The 27,022-nt window shown below is 45.8% G+C and overlaps 1 protein-coding gene across 1 annotated transcript in view; it reads right to left on the bottom strand.

The window, feature by feature from the left end:
* Window positions 1–3,672: 3,672 nt before the first annotated feature.
* SLCO3A1 (solute carrier organic anion transporter family member 3A1) overlaps window positions 3,673–27,022 on the bottom strand; it is a 130,059-nt gene continuing 106,709 nt past the window's right edge. The window contains exons 5-10 of the mRNA XM_030955178.1: window positions 18,692–18,856; window positions 16,664–16,862; window positions 15,661–15,799; window positions 11,190–11,365; window positions 8,451–8,515; window positions 3,673–4,052 (exon numbers count right to left, since the gene is read on the bottom strand). Coding sequence (XP_030811038.1) covers window positions 3,673–4,052; window positions 8,451–8,515; window positions 11,190–11,365; window positions 15,661–15,799; window positions 16,664–16,862; window positions 18,692–18,856 — 1,124 coding nt within the window. The remainder of the gene's footprint in view (window positions 4,053–8,450; window positions 8,516–11,189; window positions 11,366–15,660; window positions 15,800–16,663; window positions 16,863–18,691; window positions 18,857–27,022) is intronic.

Below are 27,022 nucleotides of genomic sequence, written 5' to 3'. Positions count from 1 at the left end.
AAAGAAAACTATTCCAGTGTCATCTGCACCAATTTTAGATTGGGGTCCCCTTTTGATTCCACTGGGGCTATTCCAGAGTGGGATCTGAGCAAGGGAAAGGAAACCCCAACCTGCAGTCATGCAAGGCAGCTGGTCAATCCAGGAGACTGCAGAACCTCAAGTAGTTTGTTTTTCCAAACATCCCATTCGTTAGCAGACAGCCACGTGGGGAACACAGTGCTTGGAAACCCCAAAAGAACATTTCTGCTGAGACTGAGGCCTCAACAAACCCCTGAATTTCAATGCCCTTGAATATGAAGAAACAATTTCCACCATTGGATCTGGACCACACAGCTCAGAGCACGCCCCTGTTCCTGGGAATGGGTGATTTTCTAACTCCATCCTTGTTTTTTGAGTTTCCTGCATGGTTAAGGCAGTTGCAGGATGGAGGTGAAGTGCTGACAGGCGAAGGCCCATAACACAGTTTGGGAAGAGGGAGGATGTCTGACACTCTCCCTTTGTTATTCTGTAACAAAAACTGGGTTGCAGGCAAAAATGGCTTGTGGTTCTGAAATCAGAAAAAAACCCCAAAATGCCTGCTGGTGTGGATGAAGGGTTTGGTCTGTGTGTTTTTTCAACTAAGGATCTGTTCTTAAATCTGTACCAAAGCACTGACAGCAAAGCCCTTCACAATGAAGGCATCAGACCTAACCCTGGGGATAAAAAAAAAAGAAAAGAGTGGGATGGGGGAAAAGATTTTCAAGAGTTCCATTATCAAAAGAAATAAAAAACAATCATGCAGGAATTTCAAGTTACAGCTTAAAAATAACATAAGTAACCCCATTCAACTGCATCTCCCACACATACTAAGAGAAGAGAACAAATGAAAAAAGTAAAGAAAAACAAAAATGAAAATGTTATGTGCCCTGGAATCCTGTTTCTATAACTCCGGTCAAGGGAGACTTTTGACTGCAGCAACAAACCACAGCTCATGAACACTGGGAGTTTGTTTTACATCATATCAATCAGCATGCTATTCTCCTTCACCTTGGACTTTCAGAGGGGAAAATCATGAAATTGTGAAAGGGGTTATGAAATTTCAAGCAATCAGGCTTTTAGAAAGGTTCTATTGTGTGACATTTGTGTTGGAGTCTGAAAGTGTGTGTATAGTATAAAATTATGAGCTAACATTTGGAAAGACAGCAGTCTAAGTAATAAATCTGCAGAATGGAGAGAACTGTACAGAATGATTTCAAAGGCTTATTCTTGACAATTATATATATTTTATGAGACAGTTATGCACCCCATGCCTTTTCTGAAATCATTGTTTTATGGATGCAGTTTCTCTATTTTAGCAGATAGGATACACTAAACCAACATAATGGTCTAAAAAGCATCATTTACCACCCAACATAACAATGGCACTGCATAGCTTAATTTTTTTTCCCTTAAACTCCTTCATCAATTGAGTGATTCTTAACATGGCTCAAACCCAAGAATTAAATATCTGCAATTACAATATTTGCTGAGTATTTGGCACAATGGAGTTTATTTGATACACCCTTTTTTCCTGCCCTTATTGTTGCTGAACATGTAATTCTGTGCATAAGCTGCAAGCACACATATAAATTCAATCAAGTGGAAGCAGTTTGATACTCCACACCCATGTGGCAAAGCCTGGATAAGAGAAAAGTGTGCTAAAAATGTGCTGAACATGAGTGACAAGTTATCAACCCTCTGTAATTGTGCCAGCTCTGGGGTGTCTACTGCAGCAATAGACAAGGACTTGGGGAAGATCAGCCCCTCTGCCACCTGCATGGAAGTGACATCCAGCATTTGACTCAACATGCCACGTTACTCCTCTAAACATCCTCAAGTTCACAACAGCTTCAAAATTCACACAAAAAAGGGAACTCTTAATTATGATGCTAACCCTTAAAGCCCTTCTGACATTTAGTCCATCGGAAACAATTCTGGTTCCTGGGAAAAAAACCTCATCAAATGCCACCAATTTGCATTGCTTCCCAGCAGGAATGTTTTGGAAAATGAAAATGTGCATACAAAATAAGCCTGACCCCCACGTTTCTTGTAATCAGACGAAAGTTTCCCCACAGTTTCTTGCAGGTTTAGGTAAGACTGCACTGCAGGAGCCAAGCCAAATCTGCTCCTGCAGGAATGCTTTGTGGGTAGCTGAATGGAAGTTTGAGTTGCTCAATGGTGGCCAGCCTCTGCTCCCATAACCCAGCCTTCCAGAGGGACACTATTCCCACATGTACAAACAAAACGTGGCATCCAGGAGAGATTATTCCATCTTCCTCACATGGCTTCCACTGAAAGTCAGTGGAATTTCTCAGGTGAAAAATAAAACACCAGTTGTGAGGGTTGAAGGATTAAGGTCAGTATTCCTCTCATCTTGTACACACACACACACACACACACACACACACACACACACACACACACACACACGCATACACACACTTTAAAGAAAACATCCACCACACAATTTCTAGATTGCAAATTATATATATATATATCTTTAAAAACTGGAGAGAACATCAACAGCCTCTCCACATATATATGTATTCACTGAGTCACATAGAATATGAAAAAAACTATATTATGTAAATCATCATATTATCTATAATTCTCCAACAGACAGTTTTTTTTTATAGAGACACAGTGCATTCATTCTCTTCTTTAAAAACATATTATGTGTCTTCATTGGCTTGGTAGCATATTAGAATGAAGGCGTATGGATAAAAAATGCAGAGGATTAAACAAACCCCTTGAGTCACATTACGTTTGGGTGAATTAAACAGGATCCTTCCCCAAACTAGCATAAATAAATCCTCCTCATGGAAAAGTGTCAGCGATTTAAGGGTTAACACATACTCGAAAATAATTTCAAAAAAAACCATCTTATTAGAGGACTACACAGATAAGTATTTGGAACTCATCCCCCTTGAAAAATGACAGCACGTTTGGCAAGTGTGAGCAAACGTCTTGAACTCTAGTGGGTTTGAGATCTGAGCGCGGTTATTCACAGACAGCCACAGGAGCTGCAATCTGTGAATAAGCCAGGCCTGGAAGGACTTGGATACCCCTGACAGCATCACTGGCCACTGGGAAGGTTTCCAGCAGCTTTCAAGGAATTCATCCTGGGCTCGTGGCTGGTGACAGAGTGTGACTGGTGGAAGGGCTCCAGCACCGCTCCTTCTTTGCCATCGTGGACACAGCAGGTTGGAGCAGCACCCAGCCTGGCCAGCCCTGCAGGGCTCCACACACCCCATCTCAACTGGGAAAGAACCTATTGCTGTTATCACCTTGCTGTTATCACCCTGCTGTTATCAGCTTGCTGTTATCATCTTGCTTTCTCTACACCCCGTGCCAAACTCTCTGCTGAACCTCTGCAGGTGCCCTCCTTGGAAGCTCGTGCTGTCACCAAAGGGGCTGGTGCCCAGCCACAAGGGCTCCCTGCTTTCTCCATCTCCCTTCAGGATGTCACAAGTGATCCCATTAAAAGACTCTGTTCTCAAGAATCCTGGCTGGGTGTGACTTTGAGAAAAAGACAGAAGTTTCCTGTGTTGCCGTTGCTGTTTCGCAGTTGTTTCTTTTTCCATTCGTGCTCTCTCCTTGTTTTTATTAAAAAGGACCCTTGTATTATTAATATAGTTCCCTCCTCCACAGTCACTATAAAACAGACTCCATATTTTCACACCACTCATGATCTTCAAGGTTATAGATAAATTTTGTCCTATGTGGTTGATTTTGGGGCACCGAGTCCCGCCCCAGATTGTCTAGGGTGAGAGTAGAGGCAAAAAACTCACTAGTGCTGAGACCACCTTTGTGGTTCTTGATGTATCTTTTATAGTTTTTCCTCAAGCACTGCCAGGTGGTTGTGTACAGGATGAATGCAAAGGACTTGAGGGCGATGGCAATGCTGACATACAGGTATCTGTAGACCACGTTGTCATACAGTGCACAGGCTCCTTGCTCCCCACAGAACGTGCTCCAGAACAGACATGTGGAGTCAATCCCGGCCCCGAAGATCAGAGGAGGTGGGATAAAACCTGCCAAAATAAGAGAGACAAGTCATGCTTCTATGATCCCTGTGATAGAGAGAGAGGACATGACTTCAGTGAGTGAAAAAGGGTACTTTATCAAGGCTAATAGTCCCAGCTGCAGACTGTGATTTTAATTTTTGAAGTTCTGAATCAACCTGAATGAAGTTTGTGGATGAGCTTTTAGCTTGGACTAACGTCTGTGGAAGAGATTCCTGCTGATATCAACATGCAGCAAGAATCTTATTCAAGTCTGAGTGGCTTTTATTAAGCTTCTTGTTTGCCTAATGAGACTAAGTGGAGGGATAAATGAAAGAGGAGGACAGCCTTGCAGCTCACCCTCTAGAAACTGGCAATTCTGCACTTTAGAGTGTTGCCCTGAAGGATCTCATAGCATTCCAGTTCAGCACCTAAAATCAGCCTCAGCACTGAGATCCAGTTTTGGACTGTACCCTGACATCAAAACATAGCAAAAGGTTTTCTCTGGATCTAAGGAAAAGAAACAATAGCCCCTAATAGATGTCAAAGATGCCATCAGAAAAGAACAGAAAATTTCAGAGTGCCATTAAATGAAATATCACAGCAGGATTCTCCCACAGCCACTGCAGCTAACTACCAATGAGTGTTTCTCAATCATAGTTTGCAGAAGAGCTGCAATCTTCAAGCAAAGTAATCACTCCAATCTCATTTAACTAATAAAAGAAATGTTTTTCTTGTCTACTTTCCCTCATCCTGCAGGGACACTGCAGCAACCCCCCATTTCCCATTAGCCTGATGGTGATTAGGACATCCACGCTCCCCAGCCAGCCTGCGCAGCACTGGGAAGAAAATGTGAACATTCTACATAATGTAACCATTTCTCCACCTTCTGCTGTATTTATGGGCAGAGGCTGGAAGCAGATAAACCCTGAAAAAAGCCCTGATGGATGAAGTCAGTGCTGTGGGTTAAGGCAGTGAGCAAAGGAGAGCATTGCATCTACTGAAATACAACAGCAGGCAGGCACAACACCCCCTGACAGCATCAATGCATCCGTAGGTGCTCTGATGCCTGAGACTCTATAAATACCTGTGACAGCAGACACAAGGAGTGCAGTTTTTAGACAGGAAAGTGTTTAATCTTGGATCTAGTTTCATCATTAACCTGGATTTCCAGGCTTAAAAAAGAAACCTACCTTCAGCTTGTCACGAGCAAAGTAGTGACATTCATGACATGTATCCTAAGACTACAAATAAATTGGTTGTCTTCACTATTCTCTGTGGTAACTGAGATTTCTTTATTTTATTTTCTTGATGACTGGAGCTCTGCAGATTTTGTTTGATCTTCTTTATATGTTGGTGAATGCAGGAATTAAGAAAGGTTATATGGGCTTTTGGTTCTCATTTGAACCAGCCATTAATAGCACAAATGTAGTAAGTAAAACCAGATGATAAAAAAGCAAGACAATCTGTTTGTTAGAAATACTTGTTCCAGTCATCATATCTAAAAACCCATCTATGTTCTGGAAAAATATCAGCACCAGCTCTGTGTTCATCATTTCAATGACTGGAAAATCCAGGCTGGGATGGTTCTGCTTCTAAGTTCAAAGACACTTTTTTAGCTGAAACCTGTGAACAACCACACACTCAACCTGGATTTTAAAAATTCAGTTGGGCTCCTGCCACAAAGAAGCAAGAGGCTGTGCTGCTGACTGCAGTTTGTGTGCCCAGAGCTTCTGGATGGCACCTCAGGGGTAATATCCAGATCTGGCAGTGACTGAGGAGCCACATTCTTTCCCTTATAACAGAAAACCACATTTAGATCAAAATTTTGAGGTGTGAGTCCCTGCTTGTTAGCATGCTGAGAGATGCTGACACAAAGCTTTGGAGATGTGCAAGCTGAACTTCAGGGAGAGCTGCCATCCCCATCCTCACCTGCTGGCTCCAGCCTGGTGTCCACCACAATTTGGCCTGGAAAATTCTCCTCATAAGACTTGAGGAAGGACCTGTTTCCCTTGAACTCCAAAGCTACTCCCATGTGAATGCAGTCACGTGGAAAACCCTTTAGCAACCAGTGAGTATTTCAGGTTGTTTTTAGCAGAGGACAGGATTGAGAGACTCACAGGGGCACGTTGGTGCTCAGAACACCTGAGACAAGGGAGCTGAACAGCTGCACTGCACATCAGAAACTCCTCCTGAGAGTGAAACACTGTGGGGTTTTGTCATGTTAGAATAAGAGGCAAACAACATGAACTTGGAGAAAAGAAAAAAAAAAATAATCTAAGGAAGTGCCCTGGTAAGCAGAGGCTCTTCCATGATGCAGGGTGAACACCACACAGAAAGGATGCATCCAGGATCTTAAGGGTCTGAAATTCTTTGCTGTTCCAGACAAATCCATTCTGAACCTTTGGCTCCAATGGCACTGCTTTATTCTCTTCTCTGGGAAACTGCAGTAATGCTTTTATATGAAGACCCTGTTAGGCTGCCCTCTCACAGCAGAATTCCTGGGAAATGAGACAATATATACAGGAGGATACCGGGAGAATTCAGTCATGTTTCATGTTATTACAGTGAATATTAAAGAGAGTCAATCATGTTCTACCTCTTACTGCAAAGTGTTGCAAAAATTTCTTCTCTCTCTATATATTTATATATATTTCACAGCAGAAACTGTAGAGCTGCATAAAAAAAGGTGCTTCTGTCTTACTGAAATCTATTAGCTAGGATTGCACCTTCGGGTCTCATACCTCTTGCATTTAATTCTCTCCTTTGGTGTAAGAAGCAGCTATTATCGCTGTCTTCTTAAGTCAAAGCTTAAAGGTGAACTGAAAAGCTTTTAAAATAAATCAGTAAAGCTATTCTCAAACCTCAGGTTGATAGAGGCACAATTTGGATACCCTTGCTCATACAGAAAAGTATCTTTCTCTTCATTTTCTGTGCGTTCCAGCTACATTGCTGATATGCTTCAGGATGTATTGTCTTATTTCATGGGAATCCCTTAGTCACAGAGCAACATACAAAGATTTGAATTTAAATTCTCACTATGGCTTCTTTACTGGAATGAAAAAAAGAAATCTGTTCAACGTAAGCATACATGTCTGAGCCTGGTTTTAGAGGAATTCAGGATGCTGCTATCTCAGGAGGATTCTCTCTTCTGAAAGGAAAAAAGAAAAGCTAAAAATCTCCCCCCCTTAAGTATTTTTCATCTGGAAACAACAGCCCACAGCCATCCTCCTTGCACACTCGCCTGCTGAGACTCCACATTCAGCCAGTCACAACTGAAGTCAGGCCAAAACCCACAAGCAGCACCAGCAGCTAAAGAAAATGCTGTGTTTGCAAGGCTGGAACCAGAGCTGACCTGGGTCATCCCAGAAACTTCCCTTCGAGTTATCTGAGCTCTGGGTAAGTTAACTTGAGGGAGCTTTTTGTATGGTTGCAGTTACTTCACCAAAACCAATGGACATCTAATTGGCTTTATTGTAAACTGGTCTGGGAGCACAATTTCCTGTTCAGCTTCAGGGGAATAAGGTGTTAAAAAAATAAGTAAAAAAATGAAGTCACTTATTCAAAGCCATGTCTGGTACTGCTGGATTTTCAATCCTGTACTTCCCAGTGTCTCTGTGGTAGCCTAAGAAATGGCACTTTAGTCTCCAGTCATTCCTTTGGGACCAAGGGAGCCATGCAGGGAAGGTTCCCTCTGTGCCCTGCTAAAAAAATAAGTTCCACTCCCAAAACATGCAGAAACCCTGGACATGAGATGGTCCCACACAACGATGGATCAGAGGATTTTGCCCTGAACCACTGAGACTAAAGACCTGAAATAGAAGAGCTTTAAAATAGGAGGCACCTCTTCCAGAGAGGAAAAAACCAGCCAGAAACAAGCAGCAGCCTGGTATGTTCCCTTTAATTCATACATGAGGAGAACATACTGGTGCAGAGGAGGAGCCATAAGCATTTTAATGGGATATTAACCCACAGGAGAAAACAAGGACTCAGCTTGTCTCATTTTCCTGGTTTCATTTCTGAGACACCCAAAGGAAGGGGCAAACTCACCATGTAGCACAGGTCCTGTCCCTCAAAGGAGGGTGAAAATCCATATCCCTCTTCTTCAGCAATATGCAGTGCAGCAGTAATTCTGCAAGCTGCTGACACGTTATTAACAGCTACAGAAGAGAAACTGGTTGTGTGGGACCATGGGAGAAACAGCCATTTCTCATGCAACACTGCATTAGCACAACACAAATGGCAGGAAAAGTGCTTCAGGAGCCTTGATGTGACATCCCTCATGGCGAGGGACCCCAGTGTGTCAGACCCCTCTCACAACAAGGACAGCACTGCAAGGAGCAGAAATCAACTTCTGCATGTTAAAAATGGAGTGTCCCAAGAGGGAACAAAGAGTGGGAGGGAAGGACACACAACTTCTGTACCTACCCAGCAACCGGAGCAGCAGGAAAAGCACCCCCAGAGCGTAAGACTTGAGTTCAGGGCTCACAGTCCTGCAGGGAGGAGGGAGAGAGAAATCAATTCCTGTTGTTCTGCTTTGATTAACACACCCTGTGGCCATTCTGTGCTGTCAGCCAGGATGCCACCAGCACCTCTTCAAAAAGTCATTAATGGGGCTTTTCTTCTGCCTTCTCCTGAACTGCCTACAGCCCCAAAAGTAATTGCATTGGTGATAGGTTCAGGAATTAGCCAAGTCATTAATAACAACAGCTAATGTTGACATCAGATGTTTATAAGCTCCCCATCAAATTTTCAAGGCTCCGGATGCTGAGGACTGGAGGGAGAGGAAACTTTTGGTTCTGAAACTCCCCAGAGTACTGGGAACAAGAGAGGGAGGGAGAATGGTGGACCAAAGGTTCAGTCAGCCTGGTGATTCAGTGAGGAAGTGCTCAACACTAGTTTTCATGCAGTTTGCAGTGCCTTCTGCTATGAACACAACCACTAGAGTTTTCCTTCAAAGATGCTTTAAAAAAACACTCAAGGCAGGGGTGGTTCTCTGTATAAATGCACTGAAGTGGCACCAGCCAAAACTGATAAAACAGAACCAATGAGAGCTTTTAAGTTAGGAGACCCTTCTGATCACCTGCTCTCCTCTCACACATTCATGGGCCATGTAATACCACACCATGACTTCTGCATGAAGCCTGTGACCTCGGGATGAATTTCAGCAGTTTCCACGCAGACCCCCACACTTTATATCTAAAACCTTTATGCTGGGAATTATATGACCTTGGAAAAATGTTCCAATGGTTAATGGGTTGGCTCAAATAGGATTCTACAGTTGGGTGAGAAATGAAGGAAACAGAGCATTAAAAGTTTATTTTAATGAAAAAATAGATTATCACATGGAATATTCACAGTGGGCTTTTAACTGGTGGTGGTGTCCTTCCACCCACTTTTCTATATTTAAGACCAAAGTCAATCCCCATACCTTAGGCTGGAGTAAAAATTGCCACTTGGAGACATCTCCTTTTCTTACTGACTACAGCAGTGGCCAAATGACTTGCTAAGACAAGACATTTAATTTGTAGATACCGAGTCCATTTTTAAATAACCACGGGAGCTGTCAGTGTCACTTGTCACTGCTCTGGACACCAAGGACACATGCATATGCCACAACTTTCTTTAAGTAATGGAAAATGGCAGTGGCAAGAGAGCATGAGGTGGTATCTGGCTCAGAGCTCTCTGCTGTACATTTGGTACATTTTGTCAGCTATCAGTGATTCTGAGTGAAGTTACAAATCTGGATGTGCGAATTGTTTATTTCCTACAGCTCTGAACTGAGTATGTTTCATCTTCCCTCTGCTTTTCTTATTCCTTGGTATTCTTCTTCCTGGCATATCTCATTTGAAGGCAACACTAAGATGTCTCCATGTTGTATCCTAAAGGTGCTGGCAGCTTCCTTGAACAAAGAACTCTTCAAACTCCAAATTGCTTTTGTCACAATATTTATCATGAGGAAATTTGATTTCCCTTTAGCTACTGGAGATGCAAAGAGAGAAATGAACTAGTAGGTGGAATATCTCATTTTGTATCCTGCAGGGAGACATGCCCTCACAGAGCTGTTCTGTCCAAAATCCACTCAAGAGTGTGTTTCTAATACAGACCTTATTGATTGAATTTTATTGGAATTTTCCAGGCAGCAGAATGGATCTGCTATTTATGCCTCTGGTTATTAGTCTCAGTAAGTGACAGCTTGGACAGCTAAGTAATTTTGGATAAATGTGGGCTTAGATATATATGTATATCATAAGGTGAAGTGTTCCATGTGTCTGGAAGTAACACAAGGTCAGTTATTTGAATAAGCTACTTTTGCCCACCTATTCACATTAGTTTAACTCAGACATGTCCTTCAGATTTCCAAGTTCCTTATGTTCTTGGATTTGGTCCAGGGTGAGAGAAGTTAAACTCCAGTCAGGGAGGTACTCACCAAAGCTAGCTTTAAATTTTTCTGTGGTTTCTGTGGTCTCCAGATGATCTCAAAAGGTGAGCCTAAGCCTCTCTCTAAGTCATTATGTGCTGAGAACATGGGGTGGCAATTCTGCCCCTCTCCTGATGCAGCTGTAACCTCCTTACTAGCTGGACTGGAAACTGCACATCTGCATTTCCATGTTAATCCCAGAAGAACAACCCCTGCCACCATTCTCTGCAACATCCCTGCAGGAATCTTGTCTGTTTGGGGGCCCAGTTCCACCTCACTCCCTCCACCAAAGGAGAGCTCGAGCAGCTCCTGTTTTCTCTCCAGTAGCTCCATACTGCAGGCCCTGAACTGGGGCCATGCCTGGCTAAACCAGGCACTAACAAGTGAAAAAAAGGTAGCTTAGGGAGAAAACAGCTCGAATGGAGGTTCAGTTCAAAGTCATGGGTCTGGGGACAGTGAGCTTGGTGTAAAAGGCAGAGGCCAGGAGCTGTGTGGGACCCTATGCCCTAGGGTCCCTCCAGCCCTCATCCCGTGACAAGAGCAGCCCCACCTGATGAGAACAGTGACTGATGGTCCTACTTGGTGAGAATGATGACTGATGGCCCAGCTGATGAGGATGGTGACCAAAGCCCCACCTGATGAGGACAGTGACCAAACCCCACCTGATGAGGACAGTGACTGAAGCCCCACCTGATGAGGATGATGACTGATGGCCCACCTGATGAGGATGATGACCAAAGCCTCACCTGATGAGGATGATGACGGACGGTGTCTGCGCCATGGCCCCGATCATGCTGCAGACACACATCACACACAGGAATGTCAGGAAGGCCTCTTCACACCCAGGGCTGGGGCACTTGCCAGGAACCACGGTGGCGTTTTCAGGAGGGACCGAGGTGAGGCACGAGCAGCCGCTGAGGTTCTGCAGAGGAGCACAAGGAGTCAGCAGAGGGGAGAGCTCTGATCCCACCGCTGCCCTCTGCAACAGGGCTTGTCAGCAGCAATGCCTAATCCTCTAATGGTCAATTAAATAACTCCTAAGTGCTTGTTGGAGGGGGGTTTGGAAAGAGTTTCAGGAGCATCAGAGCTGACGCATGCTGCCAGCAAGGGAAAGCTGTCCCTTGGCTTGTTTCTTTTCTTCTGCTCCTTTCAAGTCTCTCCCATAAATGTCATGGTGACAGAATTATTACAGAGTTCTACCTCTTTGGAGGAGAATAAAGAAACAATCTGTGTCTCTGTGACAAGGAAGATTCCCCCCATTATGGGTCTAATTACTTTCTTATTTACCTCCATCCTCTTGGCTGTTGCAATTAAACTGAAGAACATTAAATACAGGTAAATCTGCAGCTCTGCTCTTGGCTGCAGGTTTGGGGACTGCTTCCAGCACCTCAAATCCTGGGCAGGAGCCACCCACGATGGGTGCTGCATCTCACCCAGAGCTGAACCACCACGGCCTGGCAGCAGGGATGCTGCTGGACCTCAGTGCACTCCAGGGCTAATAAATGACATCTGGTTCAGAGGGATTTGTGTTGAGCTAAAAGCTCAAGTCAAGCAAGATAAACTTTATCAATATGTGATCAGAAGGAGGAGGGAATGACTGCATTTTGCTTTGATCTCTCCAGCAAGTGCAGGATGTGAAAAGAAGCTTTGTTTGCCAGTCACAGATTTAAGGATTTTTTTTTTCCCTTATTTTCCAACTCGCCCTCCTGAATTTCTGAGTGGGGGATGTCAGTGCAATTAAGGCACACAATACTACCAAGAAATCCCTTAATGAACACAGAAAGAAACAGTCATTAATGATTCATGGCTTGTCTTCACAAGCCCGCTGGGTTTGCAGGTCACATGTCTGGATGAGGAGTAACGTCATAAAATATAACACATTGAAAAGCAGCTCAATCTCCTCCCCTTCTCCCCTACCATGTGCAAGCAGAAATTCCTTTGCTTTTCTGCCAAAGGGGTCCCCTTAGGACCATACAAAAGCACACTTTCTGGTTCACTGCCTCCAGTGAAAGATAAGGATCAGCAGGGATACCACTCCAACCTTTCTGACACCAATCTCTTTCTTCTGCACAGGAGTCAAATCATTTTTTTCCAATTAAGTGCACAGAGGGCAAGAGAGACTGTGGTGCAGAACTCTAGGAGAGCTGGAGCAGACATGCAGGTGCCTTTCTGCTGGCAAGCAGTAATTAAAATAACAAAATCCTGTGCTGTGAGTTAGAAGCTGACACCTGAAGGCTCCAGAATGGTGACAATTAGCACCACTGAGGTGGTGTTTGCACAGACAACAGGAATTTGTAGCTCCTGGCTCTTACTGCAGTGCATTGCTAGCCACCAGCCTGGACAAGGCTGTGGATCAAAACCCATGTAAGTCTGGAAAAGTATACACCTGCACTGAATAACCCTTGGACAAAATTCCCATCACAGCAAACGTACAGAATTGGGTGTTTATTTCCCATTGTCTCTTATCATGGCACAGAAAGTATCTGTTTTGGGCAGTGGTGGGGCAGACTGTCCTCCCACTGGTGTGATTTTTTTACAAAGCACAAGGCAGATTCTACCTTCACTGCCTGAAAATTTGCCCCTCAATCTGCTTTTTTGACCACTTTGCTTCAAGGTGCTGGCCCGAAGCAGTGTGAGTGGTTTGTACCAACCACCTCAGCTTGCTTAGCACTGCATCTCATCCTTACCTGGCAGATCTTTGATCTTTTATTACTGACACAGTATGCAACTCACAGACATCAAACAAGGAAACATCAAAGATGGGAGTTATAACTTTGTCCTGTGGAGAGGAAATTTTTTGCTACCAGTGCCAAACTTCTGTAGATCTCCTTGTCTGCAACCCCACTGCATCCAACCACTTGTTATCAGAACCTTCTGCTGCCCAGCAACCTGCACACCCAGATCTAAGTGTGCCTGTGAAGCCACACAGATGCAGAGTTTACACCTTTAACAGCATCCTGACTTTGCTGTGATTATCCATGCAAATTACCCATGTTTTTAATTACTCATTTTTTAAGCTCTGGCTCTGACAGGGAAGCGACAGGCTGGTATTTCAATGCAAAGCTGTGAGGTGCCAGCACAGTAACTCCAGGCTGGAATTCATGTGTCTCCAGCCAAAATGCTGAGAGAGCCAGTGGCATCAAACAAACAAGATGCACAGCCCAACACGTGGTATGCAAGGGTCACCCCCAGGAATGGCTGGAAAGAGAAGTCCTTGGGGGTGCCAGAGCTCTGCCTACCAGCACTGATATTCCTATGGCTTTTTGGGCAAGTGCACCTCTGGAATCAGCTCAGTAAGAGAGAAGGAATAAAAAAGAAAGAAATACCTGAGCTACACATTGCTTTTAGAAATTGTTCACAGAGGAAAAGTGAAGAGAAGCAGTCAGAAACGTAAAATGTAGTAAAGTTAAATAAAGCATTCAGAGAATTTTATGTCCCAGTAAAAGGCAACCCTTGCCTCATCACAAGCACGTAACATTCACAAGACCCTCCAGACAGGTCATTACCTGGATTATGGGTTTAAAACTTGGTTTGGCAATTTGGCTTTGCCTCAAGGCCATTGCATGGCCAAACTGGTCCATAATTCTTGATAATGCCCTTCCCAGCAGATGCTATTGCTTCACCAATGTGTGTTCAAAATGTTACTGCAAAAAACCCCCACAAAACAAAGAGATGAGAAGAACCCCAAGGATGACAACAAAAAGGCAAAATGAGAAGGAGTGAGTAAGAGAGAGCCTGAGGGAGAGCGAGTTTTTTGCTGAGAGGCTTGTTCTTGCAGAGCACAAGGTCAGGCAGCTGCAGACTGAAGGGGCAGAGCTGAATTTTCATTACCATTCTCCTTCCAGAGGAGTCAGAGCTTTGCCCTGGCTGCACAGATCTCTGCCATGCTCCAGCCCCACACCACCACCAGCTGAACACCTGCTGAAGGCTTGGTGAGCTGGTGAGACACCATTCTGTGTGCCTGGAACAAGCTGGTTTCCTCTAAAAATCATCCTGCTGCCATCTCAGGTGTTCACTTATTGGGAGGAGGAAGAAGAGGGCAGGGAGGTAACACCTTCACGTGTCACACGTTGATGTGGATCCTTGTAGGGCTGCTGAAAACTCAAAACTGTGGTGTTTCAAAGGGATGCCTGCATCTCTGAGGCTGGAGAGGGCATGGAGGAGACAAGATGTTTGAGCAGGACAAGCCCAGAGGTGATGAGGGTGGGGAGGCTGCACTGCCAGCTGCAAGTGTCTGCTCAGCAGCACTCACTGTGCTTTGGCTCTGGGGCAGGAGGGGAGGTTTGGTATCTCCTCAGAGAGGAAGGACTGGGGGGATCACTGCATGTGGTGGGCACTGATGTGTAGGCACAAACAGTGCCTGTGACCAGGCTGACCTCCCACAGACCCCACACAGCCCGGCACAGCCCCAGGCAGTGAGCAAGGATGCAGGAATCCCACCAGTCCCCACCCACAGGAGCACTCGTTTTCAGTGTAACCCAGCAGACATTAACATTTCAGCAGCAAAAAATGAAAAAGCTGGCTTTTAAGATATTGTTAAAAATTCCCCACATCTTCTTTATACAGGGATAGTTTGGTCTTTACGAGTTTTCTAAGGGAAAACAACACTCAGAGAGAACTGAAAAATGCAGGATGTCTTTGGATGGAAACTCTGCTCCCCTGACAACTGCTCTTGCTGCTGCCTCAGAGCAAAGCAAGGAAAGAGAAATAAGCAAGTAGAGTTAAAGGAAAGTTTAAATAATGGTGAATAAAACCAGCAACTGCTCGCAACTATCTAGGAGCCAGATTCAAGGAAAGAGCAAAAGGAAAAGGACTGAAAGGGCTGGGCAGGGCAAACATGGACAGGTGGAGAAGAGGGGAGATGAGGAGTAGCAGGATAAAAGAGGAGCAGGTTCCTCAGCTCTCCCTTCTGGGCTAGGCACCTCCTGCAGAGGACACCTGTGCAGATCTCCCATCACGTTCCTTGCTTCCCTGCTGAGGAGGAAGACCAGGGCAGGAGGTTGTGAGATCCCATCCTGCACCCTGCACAGAGTGGGCATTTATGGAACAGAGTGAAAAACAACAGGGGCTCAGCCCCACCAGGGCTGTGAGCTCAGCTTCTGGGGGTGCAGCCACTGGCTGTGGGTGAGCTACCCCACCAGACACGCAGGAACCTCACTCACTTGAGCTGCCAGAACCTTTTCTACAGGTGAGAGGTCCCCAGGAAAGGCCACTCACCGTGCTGCTGCAGCCAGCAAAGCAGGCAGATAAGTATGTGACCCCATCTGCCCCACACACTGGAGTGAAGGAATCAGTTTGGCATTCACAGTTGTTATTGCACGGGGAATATGGGTCCAGAGATGAGGTTGGAGTTGAGCTGTAAGACAAAGAGAGAAAGACATTAATGGACAGTGTGGTATCAGCCAGCTTTCCCAACTGCTGCCTCACAAAGATGCCTTTGAGGGGGAGAGTTAAGGCAAACACATTAAAAAAAAGCAGTGGGCAGGCTAGCAGGGTGTTCCAGCTCTAAGAAATCCAGGCTACAGCCTCTCCTTGGAGACTGAAATGCCATGGCCACTATCTCCTGCAAAAGAGAATCTAATGGAAGGCTTGGGCTGCCCTGTTACCTCAACAAGAAGCCTCAAGGAAACACAAAGAGATGCTGTGGAGATTGCTCTGTGTTTTTCTGCAAGGAGCTGACAGGCTGATGTTGTCATCTAAAGAGTTGCCACCGCATACAGGAGCACTCAGGAAGAAAATACCAAATGACTCTCTCCAAGTCCTGTGAGTGCAGGACAAAACAGAGTTATGTGGGCCTCACTTCTCACATTAAAATGAGCCTGCAGCCAAAAACACTTTCTCTTCACCATATCTGTATTTCCAGGCATCTAAAACCTGGTTCTACAAATTCCCCTCAGGCACTGAAATCAGTGTACAGAGCAGGGCATGTCCCTTACTGCCAGGACAAACCAGACCCAATGCTCCAGAGGTGCCTGTGGGTACAGACTCAGGTCTGGCACCTTCTGATTCAGTTTGACTGAATTTCAGGTTTTAGTGAAACTCTGTTGTCATCTGCAGGTGCTCAGGTCTCTCAGTGGTGAGTGGCATGGAAACACGCCAGACTAAGAGCCCACACAACCTTCTCTGTGCTCTGTGGCTGTCTGAAGGCCAGCACTGCCTTTCAAGGACACTAACATGGACTTATGCTGGCAGAGCTCCCTGAAACTTTCTGTGGACTCACTTGTTTCCATAGGGAACAGTAACTCCTGCCACAGGCCCTGTGTCACAGCCCAGGAACAGGAAGGACACGTAGCAAGCTGTGGACACCAGGTTCACCAGCATGGCCATCCTGATGGCTCCCAGAGCAGACAGGCTGAGCTTCTTCACCAGGAGGCCCCCCAGGAATATGCCCAGACACGCACATGGGATTGCTGTCATCCCTGCAAGAGGAAAAAGCAGTTAGCAAGGCCCAGTGAGCTGCACTGTGACAGGGCTGAGCTCTCCAGCAGCCAGAGCTGTGCACTGGCACGAGGAAACCTTGCAAAGCTGGAGCAGCACCAAGCTGGGGCTGCCCAAAAAAAGGAACAGATGCAAACAGGCATGCTGCCTTGCATGGAGGGACCAGGATCTTCTGCCAGCTCTCATCCAGGCTGGAGGGAATGCCAGACTTGCTGAGCTTGGCCCAGCCTGACCTAAGCAGCAGCAAATAAAGTCAGGAATTTTCTGAGGTGTCTGGAGGCTTTGGATGAGCCCTGCTGGTGCGACTCACAGGAGTCTGATCTTCAGAGACTAGGCAGGAGCAGCATTTGAAAATATGAAATCTCCCTAAAAGAATTTTCTTTAACTGTGAAATGCAAAATCACTGCCAGAAGTGACTCCCTTTCCAGCACAGACAGAAATTACCACACTATGCTTGTTTGGGATCACTTTCATCCCTTTGCTGCCAGTTACACTCCAGATCTCACTGCCTGAACTGTGCTTAGGAGAGAATCCCAGCCCTGGCATTCCTAGACTCCCTTAAACGCCACGTGAGAAATCTGATCACAACTTTGTTTAAACAAGTTGCTGAGAGAAACACGGAGGTATCCAAGTCTCCTTTCCCCCTGTCAGGTCAGGAGCAGGATGTGCTCTGGCTCATGGGTGATCCCCTCTTTGCTGCCCACCCAGCTGCTCTCACATGCTGACTGCCCAGCCAGCTCCCACCAAACAGCTTTTTCCCTTCTCCCACTGGGTCAAGAGTGAAGTTACTTTCCTTTGCCAAGCCTTTAATTTTCAGGAAAGATGGAATTGCCTAACAACTTTGAGACCTTTGGCCTTCTGTCAAACGGTATTAAAATTCACTAGCAAATTCCTGGGTTGCTGGGGGAGGCAAGGCTGACTGCAGGGGATTGTTTCTTTTGGAAAACCAGGCCAAAACCAAAAGACATCAATGAGTTTAACAGGGAAATAAACAACTGTCAGGAGAGCAGCTTGCAAACTCCTTGTTATTGATATGAAGATCCACCCATTTCCTGATGTCCCAGTTTTTGACAGATCACTGCCAGCTGCCCATCTGGCAAGCTGTGGCCGCAGATCATCCAAGATCAACTTGCAGATATCTTAATTGGGTGCTGCTGAGAGGAGGGCTGTCATAAACAAATGGCTGGGCCTGCCTGGGATGAGCAGCAGCAGAAAATAAATGAATATTCTGCCACCAGTGTCCTGACAGGGAACAAATGAACACTGAGAAATGCAGAATGTGAAATCACAGCAGCATGGAGTGGTCAGAGAGAAGGGACATTTGAAAGACGACCAAGCTGCACTAACTCAGGTACTTGAAGTGCTCATTGCAATCTTGTAATTTCCAGGCCAAGGGGAAAGCTGTAGTGACTAACAGGAGACACTGGGCTTCCTAACCCAGACTGAGATGGGCTGCAGAACTGTGGGGCACCAGAACCATGGGACAAGCAGTGCAATGGCCACACTATCACTGCAGTCTTGGGCAACCAGACAGCCCATTTCTGCTGCTTCCAAGGCTCTCACAGACTCTCCCATCCTGGGTGTCCCATACTGCCTCCCAGGGGAAGTGATGGCAGCAGGATGCAGTGGAGAAAGGATGCTGGAGGTCTGCTCTGGGCCCTGCAGCCATGGCACAGCTGAAGGCCAACCCTCCCACTCACAGACACATCTCAAACAAGTCACTTTTGGGCAGCCTAACCAGCAGCAGCTACCAGCCATGCTGAACACTTCTAAATCCCTTTGGAGGTTTGGTGTTCCCTTGGTTACTCACCCAGGAGCTGGTTGGCAGAGGAGGTGGTGAGGTTGAACTGCTGCTCCAGGTACTTGCCCAGGAAGGCGGCGAAGCCGGCCACCACGGCGATCTCCATGCAGGCTGCCAGGATGATGCAGGTGAACACAGGGTTGGACAGCAGGTGCTTGGTCACCTTGGGGATCACTACAAGAGAGCAAAAAGGGAGAGGTGTGTGGAGTTTTCGTCACTCGGGGTCACCAGTTGTGGTGGTGTTTGCAGGGGTCCCAGGACGAGGAAAGAGGTGAGAATCTTGACTCCATGTTTCAGAAGGCTGATTTATTATTTTATGATATATTAAAACTATACTAAAAGAATAGAAGAAAGGATTTCATCAGAAAGCTAGCAAGGAATAGAAAGGAAAATGGAATGACAGCAAAAGCTCATGACTCTCAGAGAGTCTGAGCCAGCTGACTGTGATTGGTCATTAATTAGAAACAACCAACATGGACCAATCAAAGATGCACCTGTTGCATTCCACAGCAGCAGATAAGTATTGTTTTTCTTTTCCTCAACTTCTCAGGAGAAGAAATTCTAGCAAAAGGATTTTTCATAAAATACGTCCGTGAGAGAGGTGTTTTTGTGTAGACTTGAGGTGCTGGAGGTGCCTTTCTCCTCTTCTGTGGGGTACACTCATCTCACAGCAAGAGTAATTTCCTGTTCTGCACAGACAAGCTGCATGAAATGTGGGAATGCCAGAACAAAGTGAAACACCCAAACAGTGCCACTTAAAGATTTAAGAACCAAGAGGTGCAAAAATAAATAATCAGTGATTATTTACCCTTATAGAAAACTGGAAGAATGAGAAAAATTTCCAACATTGCTTTTTGTTTTCCCCATAGGGAAGTCAATCAAAACCTGGTGCGCTCTTTCTTCCCCTTCCCCTTTCCGTACCTGCTCCCCATGAACAAAGCTGAGCCAGCTGACAGGTGCCATCAGTGCTGTATTCAGCATAAATCCTTGCAAGCTTTCAGACACAAACTAACCCAGCTCACATGTGGCTTTTCCTTCTCCTGCCATCCGGATTTGATTGATTTTCCTATTCCAAACTGGCTCACTCACTGATGGTCACCTTCTTGCAGCACACGTGGGTGTTTTCAGCAAGCTGAAGCTCTCAGGCTTAGCTGGTCCATGCATACCCATGGCACAAGGGTCCTCCTGCCTGGCACAGGCTTGTCAGTCTGTGTGTTCCCACAACCTAAAGCTTCTCCAGCCAACCAAAAGACCCTGCCATCCTTAAGAGGGTGGAAGAGGACGAGCTGAGCTGTTCACTGTGTAGGACACACATGTGGCTCTGGTTTCATGATCCCTTGGCTCTCCCCTTCCAAATCATCAGTGTCTAGAGCCCTCTCTCCTCCAAGCCCATCTCAATTTCCCATAGGCAAACAAGAGGTACCCTACAAAGGGAAATCTGTCTAATGAATCAGATTGCACGTTTTCTACTCCAGCGAGCATTTTAATTATTGTAGAGATAACACAGCTTGAAGAGGAGAGCATCCCAGTACAGAAGAGAGCCTTGCTTTGTCTCCATACCTGATGACTAATTTCTCCCCGAATTAAATGTGAAAATCATTAAGTCTGAAAATTACCTTGATGTAGTGTAGTGAAGCCTCAATGGACCCCTATTTGCATTTTGAAAATCCATCCCCCAGATCCCCTGTGGTGTACCAGGGGCTGGCAGATGATGTTTCTGTGGTGCTGGCTTATGTTTTCCCTCAGGGATTTTTTTGCACTGGCCTCAGCAGAGAATGCACAGCTCTTTGTCAAGGCTCTGCTTGGGTGCCCTTGGCTCCTTCTTGGGGACAGTGGAAAAAAGGGTTATAATTAGGTTTGATCTAACTTTTTTTGGAAGAGGTCACTTCACAGTTTCTGGTCTTTTTAAATCAGAAACATTTTTCCAAGCTGTATAAAATTTCTGCTTCCTAAAGATTTACTGAACATAATTAAGGTGCAAGAGGCATAGCAATTTTTAGCAGAATGAGTGAAAAAAGAAAAGAAAAAAGGGGGAAAATACTGTGTGGGAGGAATGAGGATGGGGGAAATCAGACATGGATAAATTTCAGAAGCCACCTGCTGCTCCTTCAGTTCTTTGGTGGCCACCTACAGAATTTCCCCTTCTTGCCAGGAAAAATATAGAAAATGAAAAGGTGGACTTGGCAGTACTGAGCTTGAAAAGCCATATTTAAGGTATTAATGACTGTTGTGCCTTGGGAGTTCAGTTTGTTCAAGATTAATGGATTCCTTGAGATGTAACTTTGTGCCAATTTAAATCCAAAGACACTAAGGTCTGGCTCTAACTTTATCCACCAAACAATAGTGATGACAGCCTGCCTTTTGCAGGAGGGAGCTAAAGATCACAGACATTTATTTCTGAAGTTGGCACCCAACCATCGCGTGCTACCAAGGTCAAAATCCATCTTTTCTGCTTGAGGTGGACAACAAAAAAATTGTGGAGCTATTGCAGCATCTCACACAGGAGAGGAACCCCTGACAAGTGCCTTATCTGGCAGTACAGGGCTCCAAGTCACAGCACTTCATCACCTCAAGGGGCTGCAGGAGAGATGGAGAGGGACTTTTGACAAGGGTGCGTGGTGACAGGACAAGAAATGGCTTTAAACTGAAAGAGGGAGGGATTACATTAGATATAAGGAAGAAATTCTTTACTGTGAGGGTGTGAGACACCGGAACAGGAGGCCCAGAGAAGCTGTGGATGCCACTGGAAGTGTTCAAGACCAGGCTGGACAAGGCTTTGAGCAACCTGGTCTAGTGGAAGGCGTCCCTGTCCATGGTGAGGTGTCTGGAACAAGATGATCTCTAAAGTCCTTTCCCATCCCAATCTTTCTGCGATTCCTTGATTCCACAATCATTGCTTCTCCTTCCTGTGAGTTTTCTGGGACACATCCTGTCCTCTGCTGAATGTCTGACCACTGTCTACTGCAACAGAACTCTGTACCATCAGGCATGTGGGACACAAAACCCAGTGCAAAGAGTGCACAGACAACTCAAGCAGAGTCTGGCAGCCTCCACCATCTCCTCAGCCAGGGCCAGCTCATTCTCTTTCATTTTCTAAGGGAAATAACATGGGGTTCCCTATAGAATTGAATATCCTTTAATCTTGCTACTGCTATTTGCTAAGATCAATCATTTGACACCGGCTGCTGCCTCATCTGTCTCAGTTCTTGGGGTGAAATACCTCTGGGAAAAAGGTAAAAAGTCAGCAGTGAAGTTTAAAAATCTCTCAATGGACTAGAGTGACATGCTTTCAGCTGCTTGGCATATGGTGCTGGGTATGGAGTAGGAATGGAAATGCCTGACGGGGGACAGTGAAGCCCTGGGGAACACAACAGCTTATGGATGGTGTTTCTCCACTGGAGCCAACCCAGTAGGGTGTCATGGTAAATGTCACCCTGCAATTTTACAGGCCCAAAGGTTACCTGAACACTTCGGAGCAGCCCTTTGCAGCTACAAAGCTCAAATGGACTCCTTTACAAAGTGGGAAAAGTCTTCTGGAGTCCGAAGAGTCTCAAAAAATCTACTCGGAGAAAACCCACGAGCTGCAGCAGACAGGGCACACAGACAGAGTCAGCCTCCCACTCCCAGAAGGACGAGCTCATTTCCCATCCTCATCCTGGTGCACCCAACACGCTCCAGAAACAGAGGGAGAAAAGCGATTCCCACCGCCCTGGCAAGATGCACTGAGAAGAACACAACACCTCTTTTCACTGCTGAAAGTAGGGAAAAGTACTTTAATCCCAACTCTTCAGACCATCCACGTGCAGTGCTGGTCACAGGATCATCCACAGGCTGGGAGGGATCTGGGTGGATGTCCCAAAGCTCTCCCACTAATCCCTTTATTTCCCACCTTTTCCCACTCAAGCAACACCGGTCCCAAGGCATCCAAACCCCCTCCGTGGGTGCTCTGTGGATGACAGGCCAGGGGCTTGACAAATGCACACACTTATGTACACCAAGTAGCTCTGATTTGTCACTGCACATCGGGGAGTAGCGGGGATAATTGGCAACCTCATTACACGAGGTTTAACTACTCTCCAGAAACGACAAACTATAATCATCACGTTGGTGCTTGAAATGAATTGTTTGGAACATTACAATCACCAAGGCCCCTGTTTCTGGTTGGAGCACCCTACAGAGACATGTTTTCAATTTGCAGTAAAGATGAAGAACACAGAAAGCAAAGTAATAAATTAGAGGGAGGTTTACAGCCCAGTCCACCTAGGACAGAGTGGTGAGGGAAGGCAAAATGTAGTATTGAGCCAAAATATGTCTTTCTACTACCCAAGCCTCGGGTCTCAAGAGAAAGCAAAAGGCAAAACCTCCACCCGGCTTGAGGAAAAAGGGATGAAGAAAACAGCACAGGCAGCAAGAATAAAACACATTCTGGAAAGAGGTGGCTCCTGTAAAAGAGAATATAGAGTAAGGCAAGAGGTGCTGAAGATATCTCAGGTGAGGTTAGTATGCTGAAGTTCCATGTGCCCTTGGCAAAATTATCATAATGGATATGAGGGAAAAGCATGACACATAAATCAAAAAAGCCTTCCAGAGAAGATGCAAGCTTGAAGCAGCAGTTACATGCTCAAGCATGGACAGCAGGTCCTTCTAGTCCATCATCTTCCCTGCAGGAACCACCTTTACTTGAGAGGAGGACACAAACCTCCCTCACCTGTGACACAAAAGTCATGGAAAAGCATTTTTTGGAGACAGGCTATGCCTGCCTTCAGCTGCTGCTCAGCTTTGGCCCTGAGGTGTTCAGGCTGAAGGCCTTTCTGAATTTTTTAATGGTGCTGACAACAAGATGCTGGCTTGGAAACAGTCAAGAAAAACCTGACAACAAAATCTGCACCCTTATGAAACACAAGCCAAAGAAAACTCAAAGACTGACAGAACCTGATGCCTTTTATGATCACCACCTTCTCACCTAAGACTTGGACTTCTCAGCAAGCCTTTAAAGTGTTTGCAGGGGGACAAGACCCAAATCCAAAAAGGCATTAAAGTCTAAACCTGGGCCAAAGCCTCACTGCTGTGGCTGAGAATGGAGGTATAGATGGAGCCCTCTCCAAAAGCTTGTCACTATCAGTCATGAGAAGGCAGGAGTTAAAAACCACCATTGTTAGCCGTTAATCCTGCCCAATCCCATGAACTCCCACTGAGGATTACAGGCTCCCCATGGTCCAGTCCTCCCTGCACAGCTGGGAGCTTCTGGCCTAGCACTGTGCTCCCAGTGAGCACTTTTTGGGAGAGAAATCCCAGATTCAGAGCAGCTCCCTCCCTAGGTATTCAGCAGATTGGTACATGGAGCAGGATAGAACTGAACAGAAGACAAGGCAGCTGTCAGCTGCACGTCCCAGCTCTCCTACACTCTTGAAAATGAAGCTGGAAAGAAACCAAAACGTTTCCAAGTCTAGGGAATTTGCAGTTCTGAAATTCATTTAATTCCACAGTGAGTTTTCTTTTAATTCCTCGTGAATGAGCTTCCCTTTCCAAACCTGGAGGATTCCATATCAATTTCAATCCTTTTAGGGCTTTAATCTCTCCTGCTAGACAGAGCGGCAGAACGTAACGAATTTCTGCTTTAAATCTTTGCAAAACAGAATGCATTTAGGGCAGAGTGTTTCAGAGGTGTTAAAGATCATGCAGAGGGAGCATTCTGAAATCAAATTTCATCAGAACTGGCTGCTCAATTCGATAGATGTGACATTTCTGCGTGAAAAAAAAAGAGGAAGGTTTTTAATGAACTATTTCCAAGCACGTCCCAGAGCAGGTGGTGTGTCAGAGGCAGCGAGTGAGAGGGCAGATGTGGACAGACTCAAGCAGAGGGCACTGACAGAGCCAAGCATCTTCTCTGGCCCGAGGAGCAGAGAGGTCCCCAAGGCAGAGCAGAGGCAGGAAAGCAAATCTGTGCCCCCCAGAAGAGCAGGGACTGCCCAGCCCATGGCTGAAGTGCTCCCACAGACCACACGGAGAGCACAGGGCTGGAACAACCCTGCCAGGCGGGAGCAAAGAGCAATGGCAGCATTTATTCAGACTTCCACTGCTCTTAATCCTTCACTTCTCCATGCTCCCAAATGGATTTGCTTTGCTGAAATGAAATACTAATCAGGCAAAGCGGTGCAGCATCCCCGTGCCAGTTTAGCCACGGGAAGCAGCTCCCAGGACTGTCCCAAAGCTTTCCTGCCTGAGCTGCCATGCCCATGTGCTGAGCCCCCTGCTGCCTCCAGTGCCTTTGATTGCCTCTTCACCTCGTGCTCTTCAAAGGCACCACTTTATTTCAAGTTTTAGAGCTCCTCTTAAGGCTGCTTCTTTCCTGGCATGAAAATACCCCACAGGAAGAGATGCCAGGGCTTCCCAAAAGCTGGGCCCTCCCGCCTGCTTAAGACTTTGACGGAGATGTAAAAGATCAATACTTTGAGCATGTTCCTTTTATATTAGTCCTAGCATTTTTTGCGTGCTAAGGCTAGAGGAAGCCAAGGAATCTCAGCCAGCCCTCCATCTCACTGACTTCCAGCAGATCTTGTGGTGTCTGGAGCATCCTCCCACATGCCAGCCGTGCCGTGTCTCTAGCTGACAGCTGTGACCCAGCTCAGAGCATGTCCCCGGCTGACACTGCCCTGCTCCCTCACCTACCATGACCCTTCTCCTGCGGCAGTCACTGCAAGGCTTGGAAAAAATGTAACAAAAAATAATAAAGCTCCTTCAGTAGCCAAAAAGGAGGAGCAGTTCATCCTCTAAGGATGTGCTGTCGATACAGAGGGCGCTTGCATAATCAATCCAGAGAAACAGCTCTTCTTCCCCACACTTGATAAGAGATGGACAATCCACACCTCCATGCAGGCATGGACACACAACAGGAACAGCTCTGTCCAGGACCAGCTGCAGAGACACCACTTGCTAAAAACGAGTCAGAGTTATGGCCATACAAACCCCAAGGAGCATCTCCAGTCCCAACCCACTGTGCAGGTAAATCCTCTGCTGCTGCCCAGAGAATCTGTGCTTGTTCCATCCCTGTAAGCGTTCAGGGCCAGAATGGATGGAGCTCTGAACAAGCTGGGCTAGTGAAAGGTGTCCCTGCCCATGGCAGGGGGGCTGGAACTAGATGATTTTAAGGTCCCTTCCAACCCATGCTGCTTTATGATTCCATGGATTCTGTTCAGCATCACAAATTCATGCAAAATCCAAGGTCATATTAGGACAGAAGACACGACTATGCATGCACATACATATTTTTAACCTCTGTATATAATTAAGAGCCTTTTTTACCCTCGGAAAAAGCAGTCTTAACTTTCTCCAAACAGTCTTAACTTTCTCCCTGAACAGTCTTAACTTTCTCCAAAGGAGAATCAACAAATAGATTAGGGAGACTACGACCTGCCACAAAGAAATGAATACAGATAATTCAGCTGCCACCAAAGTAATGTAGACCCACAGAAAGATTAAACCATCACCTAAAACACTGCTCATCAGGAATGATGAGGTGTGTTTGACTCACTTCAGCAACATGACTCCTGACCACACTCCAACTATGACAACAGTGGCAAGGAATTTGAAAGGAGATGTCAGCTACCGTGTCATCTGTGATAGCCTCAAAGGAATAACTAAAAAGGTCATTCCTCGTCTTATTTGATGTCATGTAAATTTTATTTCAAAGTCCATCTGCAAAGAGGCTCCTGGAATACTGACTGATCCGAAATGGGGTTACCTGCAGTGAAAGGGCTAACGTGGAGGCCTGTGGTGCCTCCTGATGTAATCAATACTTGAAGCATATGGATGTGGCAGTTTAATTTCTCTACTTCAATGAGCAACAGATGCTCAGTGAACCCCCCCATGGCCTCCCTGTGTGCAAGATGCTGAGCATCATCCTCAGGCTGAACTGCTGCCCCTCCATGCAGCAGGGATACATCACATTCTTTCATTTTTCTATATGGAAACCTGCAAATGTTTCCAGTGCCCACTCCAAAAGCTCAGCGGCCAGAAGCAGGCTCTCTGATGTGTACAAAACAAAAGCCACAGAACTATCCATATGGACATATCATGGGAAAAGCCTGTTCAAGAGAAAATCCTTGCAACAAGGATGAAAGGATGAAGGAATGAATTTTACTGAGTTTTAAACAATTTATCCCTTTACCTTTCTTCTGAATTTACTCATCAAGTCAAAATTTCACATGTTTGACCTTCCCTTAATGAACAACCACATCTAGTATTCAAGGCATTTTTATATATTTAGACAACACTTTTTTCCCCAAAGTCTCTTTTTCCTTCCCACCCGCACTTCATTCAGCTCCCAATTAAGGTGACTGC

Source organism: Camarhynchus parvulus, chromosome 10 (assembly GCF_901933205.1).
Source record: "Camarhynchus parvulus chromosome 10, STF_HiC, whole genome shotgun sequence".
In the NCBI taxonomy this organism is placed as follows: domain Eukaryota; kingdom Metazoa; phylum Chordata; class Aves; order Passeriformes; family Thraupidae; genus Camarhynchus; species Camarhynchus parvulus.
Note: the sequence above shows the minus strand (reverse complement) of the source record. Positions and strands in the feature narration are given on the sequence as shown.